Source organism: Cotesia typhae, unplaced genomic scaffold (assembly GCF_013202065.1).
Source record: "Cotesia typhae breed Kobodo isofemale line unplaced genomic scaffold, CoteBio_Ctyphae contig_48, whole genome shotgun sequence".
NCBI lineage: Eukaryota > Metazoa > Arthropoda > Insecta > Hymenoptera > Braconidae > Cotesia > Cotesia typhae.
Window position 1 is genome coordinate 9462330 of NW_027423756.1, and position 7409 is coordinate 9469738.

General features: G+C 28.7%; 1 protein-coding gene across 3 annotated transcripts; it reads right to left on the minus strand.

Annotated features, from left to right (window-relative positions):
* Window positions 1-411: 411 nt before the first annotated feature.
* Window positions 412-6731, minus strand: LOC141530119 (uncharacterized). 3 transcript variants are annotated; one of them, XM_074247010.1, is made up of 8 exons: window positions 6584-6731; window positions 5765-6139; window positions 4819-4906; window positions 3440-3468; window positions 1709-1842; window positions 966-1477; window positions 755-877; window positions 412-656 (listed from the first exon to the last, which is right to left on the minus strand). In XM_074247010.1, the coding sequence occupies exons 1-8, from the start codon at window positions 6594-6596 to the stop codon at window positions 617-619; spliced, it is 1314 nt and encodes a 437-aa protein (XP_074103111.1). In that variant the 5' UTR covers window positions 6597-6731; the 3' UTR covers window positions 412-616. The 3 variants fall into 3 exon arrangements, with proteins under 3 accessions (XP_074103111.1, XP_074103110.1, XP_074103112.1); XM_074247009.1 differs by having other exon boundaries at window positions 3440-3471; window positions 6584-6730; XM_074247011.1 differs by lacking the exon at window positions 3440-3468 and having other exon boundaries at window positions 6584-6717.
* Between the last annotated feature and the right edge of the window lie 678 nt (window positions 6732-7409).

Sequence of the window (7409 nt, forward strand, 5' to 3'; positions counted from 1 at the left end):
ATTAATTAATTAAAAAAAAAATGATGTCAATTAAGTGGATAATAAAATCCACACAAGCATCGCATATTTATTTTTGAAAACTTTTTTCAATCTCATAAATTTTCTTCTTCTATCTCTGTTAATAAAATTACACGTTATAATTTTTATTATTAAGGTAAATGATAATATTACTTACTATTTACTTTTAAATTAAAAATAAAATCAAGTGTACTATATTTTCCACAATTAAATAAATTTATCAATTATAAATACATATGTTTTTATTTATTTTTCATGTTTTTCTATCTCTACATTTATAATTGTTTTGATTATTAAAATCTAACTTCATTTTTTTTTTTTTTTTTTTTTTTTTTACATAAAGACAATACATCCACTTGATTATAAAATGAAAATTCCATCTCACACATGAACTCTATGATTAAATGAATATTATTATAATAATAATTATGTTATAAGATATATAAAATCAAATTTTCATATTTAAAATTATAAAAAAATGGATAGAGTAAACGTTACACACCAATTGTACAATTGCGAGTTTAATAAATACTCAGGATTATTATTATTGTTTGTCATTGGTATATTAGTCCAATGAAATTAGTAATTAAATTTTTAATTAATATGGTCTTTGACGATCTCGGTCTCGGTCACCGCGTCTACAACAGAATAATTTAATTAAATTAATTGTAATTAAAATAATATGTATTTTTTATTTAATAAAAAATATGAATAAATTAAAAATTTTTTTTCTTACCCTCCACCACCACGCATGGGACCACCACGTCCGCGACCTCCACTTCGGTCACCACCACGGAATCCACCTCCTCCTCGGCCGCCTCTGTCACCACCTCTGTCGCCACCGCCTCCTCGCCCACCTCTGATAATTTAAAAAATCAAATAGTAAATAAAAAATGTTTAAAAATAATAAATATAAATAGCTATTCTTCTTAAAAAATAATAAATACCTGAAGCCACCACCACGACCTCCACGACCACCACCACCACCACGTCCGCCGCCGCCGCCGCCGCCACCACCACCTGCTCCTTCCGGTTTCGAGCTTTTGCAGAGGTTGCACTCATCACGCCAAGCAAAGTTGGTGTTGCCACAGTCTGGATTAGGACATCTCCAGTCACCTCCACGTCCACCTGCGCCACCACCTCCACGGTCTTCACCGCCTCGATGCTCGTCGCGATCACGTCCTCCGCCAAATCCACCTCGGCCGCCGCCACCACCACGTCCTCCACCTCCACTGGAACGTCCACCACCACCGCCTCCGCGATTTCCTTGCCAGTTACTCTTGTGCTGTGCTATCTGGACTTTAATCGTAGAACCCTTGAACTGCTTGCCGTTGAACCACTCGATTGCCGAGTGCGCTGCTGCTTGATCATCGTAGGTCACCGTTGCTTCTCCTTTGGATTTGCCAGTGCTTTTGTCTTTGTACATCCATATTTTTGGTTTGCCTGTACGTTTATCATTCTGAAAAATAATTTAATGTTCAGTCATCTAATTATTTTTTATTTAAATTTGTAAAATTAAATTTTTTGAAAAGCGGAACTCAAAAATCCAATTTTAAAAGGTTGCTTTTGGAAATTGAACTTTGACGCACCTTAATAAAAATATTAAATAAATTTTATTTTTTTAAATATATTTAAAAATTATGTAAGTATTGATATTTAAGGTATATCATTAATAAATTGATAAACAAACCTTGATAAGACCGATTGCACCGAAATGTTGGCAAATTTCATCTTCGGTTATGTCAGTATTCATCCCAGAAACAAAGACTGTGTCCTCTTGAACGACCATCCTGTCATTGCCGCCATTGGAATCACCGTATCCTCCTGTAACACATTTTATCTTAAATTCTGTCGCAAAAAAACTTTTCATCCTAACAACAATTCGATAATCCATTAAACTCTATCACTCTCATTCTACTTTGTACAAATTTTTATTCATATTATAATTTTTTTTTTTTTTTTTTTACTTTAATTTTAAATTATACTCCGCAGTAAAAAAGCCGAAATCCATTTAAATGAACGATTTTGAAAATACGTTGTTTTTTTAGTTTAAGAAATAATATAATTTGTATGTCTACTTATTATCTTTATAATTAAAACAAAAAATAAAAATAAACATCGTTATGGAAGTTATCCCTTAATTATTATTACTATTATATATAAAAATAAATATAATAAACATGACCAACTTTCAGCATCTGAAAATATAGAACTGATAATGTTGATCATACACGGTGTTTGGTACCATATACTTATTAACTCTTAATTACTTTTGTTTTAAAATTAATTTATACGCCGCATTAGTATCGGCTGATTATATTTTCAAATAAACCATACCGTATTATATACGTAAAACCTTTTCATTACCACATTGGTATTATTTATGTTTATTATTCTTTCAAACATCACCTACCTAATAAGTTACTAACACTCAGGATTATCTTTATTTCATTCAATTTCAATTACTTATTATATTATAACTAAATTATTTTTATCACGCGGAATTATTTAAGATAATTTTGAAATTTTAAAAAATAATTTGCGGGAAACACCAATTTTTCTACATTTACGTGTTACGTATTTTTCAACATTCGTAAGCCAAAACTCATTTGAATTAATAACTTTTTTTTTTATATTCCATTGTTTAATAAATAAAAAAAAATAAAAAAAAAATAATAAAACCAACACTAGGTTGCAGCTTAACATATAAAAGGGCTGCGAACAAAATACAAAAACTTTATTATTTTTACTACTCGTGGGTATTCTTTAGATACTTTAATTCATCAGCTGCTTCTTCACTTGGTTAATGGATAAAATAATTTTTTTATTAAATTTTAAAATTATTTGGGAAAAACGATGAATAGATCCCCAAAAAATTTGTTTTATTAGAATTAAAAAAAAAATATATTAAAATTTACATTAATTATACTTTGTGAAGTTAAGCGACAACTTCATTTAAAAAAAAAAAAATTAATCCTGTTTAGCAATTAAGTCTTTCACATTAGGATGTGAATAAAAAAAAAATTATAAATTTATCCTGAAGAATTTTTTTTACATTTATTCAATTACTGTATTTATAAATATTAAAATTTTTATTTTTAAATTAAATTTTTTTTTTGTAAACTTTGGCTCAATATTATATTTAATTAGACAATAAAAAATTCTGCTGAATAATTTAAAATAATTTGTTTGCATCTTGAAAATGAAAAGATAAAAAATATTTATAAAAAGGTGAAAGAAAAAAAAAAGCTGTTGATGACATTAATCAATAAGACTGAAAAAATAACGAATAATTGACAGTAATAAGGCAGCCCTTTCATATAATAAAGTGTAGTAACCTCGTATTTTTATTTAAAATTTTAAATATTAGAGTGAATGCGTGAATAGCACCAGACTAGTACAGACAGTCTGGTGCATTTACCTTTGTTATAACCACCACGGCCACCGCCACTGCTAAAACACAGAAGCAGATTAACCAATGAGACGACTCATGGGGAACAGATTGATAGATTGTTTGATGCGTGGCGATTCATATGCTGGATGCCACCCCTTCTGTCTTCTTGATGTACCACCTACTACTGTCTAAATGTCATCTGACTTTCACATTATAAAACAAATTCTATTCATGATTCAAAGTGTCCATCAACATCCTCCCGTCCGTCGGTCAGTCCGTCTCTTCGTTAGATTCATTTAAATCACATGCATGACTCTATTTATTTACTTCATACTCAACAAATGATTTCAAAAAAGATAATATTAACGGCCGGCTGTTTTAATTTATTTTAGCTTATGATCTCAAGTTATAATTATTTTTATCCATAAATTACTCAGTCTGCTAATAATATTTTTTTTTTTTTTAATAAAATAAAAAATTAACTTTGAAAAAGTCGTATGATTTAATCAAATAGCATCGATGTGTTGTACGTCAGTACTAAATTTTATTTTAATTATTGAGTAATACGCTGACAAGCCCATTTTATTTAAACGTTGTTTATTTTATTTCTTTAATAAATTAATTAAATGTTAACGCATTTAGCATAATAGAAGAATATATATCGATAAATATTTTTATAATCTCAAGTAAGGATAGAAAGCGTCAGAGTACTAAAAATGTGTAGGGTGTAGGGTTAATTATTTATCGCATTTCATTTATTCTCTCAGGCAATCGTTATTATAATTTATTTTCAACTACTTTATAGTTCAATTAATATTATAATAATGATGTCATTAGTGCCCTGAGAAGTGTGTAAAGCTAAAGTTTGCTTATAACAAAATAACTTTACACAATTATTGAATGAATAATAAAATATAGTATAGGTGATTAAAATACCTTGTAAATAGAATGGAAAAAAAGTAATAGATGTACGAGTATATTCGAGTATCTATATAAAAATAATATACTTATTTAAATGTTGAACCCACCACTAGCATCATCGATTTACGTCAATTTGTCGTATACAACCTTGTTATTATTACCTTTTATGTATATTTATAATAATACCATCAATACCTGTGCGACAAAACCTGTAGGCACACTTACAAACACATTAACGCCCAAAAGGCAGATCAACCATTTGTTATTTTTTATTTTTGCAGATCAATTATTTATTTACTTATTTATTTATTTATTTATATATTTATTAGGTTTTAAGATTTTATTATTTATATTACCCTGAATACCTTTGTGACAGCCATCGTTTCATTTAGACAGTAATTTTCTTACAGGATAAACTTTATCCTCTTTACTTAATATTTTTCCGCGACGCAACATTTGTTATAGTTTGAAAAATAATAACTTACTTGTAACCACCGCCACCTCCACCGCTTGACCGATCGCCGTAACTACCGCGGTCATTTCCGTATCTTCCACCGCCACCACCTCCTTGGCCTTTAAATTATTTTTAATTTAATAAATGACCACTCAATTCTTATAACGATACTGCCATTCTAGTACGCCATTCTAGTATCCCATAAAATTTGACAAATTGACTTTTTTTGAAAAATAGAATCATAATAATATTATGCAAGTCATATTAAAATTTGAAAGGTCAAATAGTTTAATAACTATTTTTAAATAAATATTTTCATCTGTTGAATTTTATTTAATCAATGTTAAAATTGAATTGTTTTTACCGTCTGCTGTAAAATTTTATAAATGTGGGATACGGCATATTAGAATGGCAGTATCGATAAGTAAATGGACAGTTTATATTTTTTACTCCATTTTAATATTGTAAAATTTCAAATGTATTTTAATACAAAAAATGCTACTCTTATTCACTATTAACTTGTGAATTGTAAAAAATAAAATTTTGCTTTATTAAATAATGACTTTTGTTAAATTGCACTGTACTTGCTTAACAATTGACGTTTTTAAAGATATAAGCTGATCATGATGTTACACTCATCAAGAGCTTTCATTTGAGTACCCACATACATTTTGATATATTTTTCATATATACATATATATAATATATATAAATATATGAAAAATTGATGTGGATACTCAAACGAAAGGTCTCGATGAGTGTAATGTCAGAGTGAGCTTATATCTTTAAAAATGTCAATAGTTCTCAAGACCTTTGCAATAACACTAAATTTCACTAAAAAAAAACCGATTTTATCACACGACTATCCTGGACATAAAATTTTTCTTATTCTCCTCATAAAATAGATTACAAAATTAATCTATCATAGAAAACTTGTCCATTTACTTCAATAATTAAATACCGAAATAAAAAATTACCTCCGTATCCACTTCCTCCTGAATTACCACGATAGCTTCCTCCTCCACCTCCGCCGCTACTTCCGTACCCGCTGCCATAATTGTTACCACCAGGGCTGGGATTACCGCTGCTGTGGTTACCAGCACCAGCTCCTCCGTAGCCGCTTGAGTAATTTCCCTGACCTTGGCTGGATGAATTATAATCCTGACCAGCACCACCGTAACCACCGCTGTTGTAATTGCCGTAGTTACCACCACTGCTTGGAGGTGGCTGACTATACTGATTGTAGTTGGACGAACCCCCGGTGGACGGTGGTGGATACGAGGTATCCTGATCACCGCTTGGAGGCGGCTGACTATATTGGCCATAGCTCTGTTGCTGGTAACTCGAATACTCTGTCAAAAAAATAAACTTTATTAATAATTTAAATTAATTCGTGATTAAATAAAATTTCAATTATTTGTAAAAAAAATATTAATATTAATATTAAATCTTTAGATGGGAGGATAAAAAAATAGGTAAATATTTTGGGGCCATTTTGTGTATGATACACATGCATAGGTGCAAATATGGTGGATAATCATCGATCGACAAAATTGTTTTTTAATTATTTACACCCGTTATTTATTTTTTAAAAAATGTTGATCATAAAATAATAATTCATGGGGATGTAAAAAAAATACATGCCGAATATTTATGTAATATATTTATAAAAAAGTTTTTGATGCGGCGTATTTTGTGGAATTCACAGGAATTAGCGTACTTGAAGCCAAGAATGTAAGTAATTAATAAATTGAGTGCTTATGAGTAATTAAATTAATATTATTTTCAGTACTTACGATTATCCGCCATCGTGAATTAAAATTGACTGATGATGATCAGTTAATTTATCAATTAATCTGTAGAAAGCCGCGTAATGGCGGGAATTGATTTACTGATGAGATGGCATCAACACCATACACAAAAAGCGAATAGGGGGTGAGGATTCTGTTAAACTACTGATGCTTTTTTTTCATGCGCACATCTTTAATCTGTTTCAGGTGCGCAGTATTATTTTTACTTGAGTCCAGTAGTTTTATTGGAGCAACTTCCGGTTTTATTTTTGTGAAATATTTGAAAAAATGTTACTATTGTTTTTATCTGGAAATAGAATTGTAAAATTTACTCACATACGTGTCAAATGTAATTATAAGTTTTTAAAAATTATGCTAAATGCAGAAAATACTTGACATTATTTTAAAATTTTTAAATAGAATAATTTTTTTAACAAATAAATTATGGCAAAAAAAAAATTGATATTTAGAAATTTTAAAAAACTGTAAATGCAATTTTTTTTTTTTTTAATAATTTTTCAAAACAAATTTATATATTTAAAAAAATGACACTGAAGTTAGCAGACGTCTGAAAATTATTGATTCTTTTTATTTATTAAATTACAACTAAAAATATATTTCTAAAAAATTACACTTATAGTTTTTCAAATTTTTTACAGGTGAAATTTTTTTTAAAATAATCTAATTAAAATTTTTTCAATAAAAAATTTCTAAAAATTTTGAAATTTCGGCTAACTTCATTTTCATTTAAAAAAAAAATTAAAAAATTGTCAAGACTGCTAACTTTAATGTCATGCAATCAAAATGTCAAAAGAAATTTTTTTATGTTGAA

What these genes read in the sequence shown, in the direction of transcription:
- LOC141530119 (XM_074247009.1), bottom strand. An exon ending in AGGAGGAAGTGGATACGGAG is followed by an intron (nt 4,907 to 5,764) that starts GTAATTTTTTAT and finishes AATAATTTAAAG; the next exon opens with GCCAAGGAGGTGGTGGCGGT. An exon ending in GGAGGTGGCGGTGGTTACAA is followed by an intron (nt 3,472 to 4,818) that starts GTAAGTTATTAT and finishes TCTGTGTTTTAG; the next exon opens with CAGTGGCGGTGGCCGTGGTG.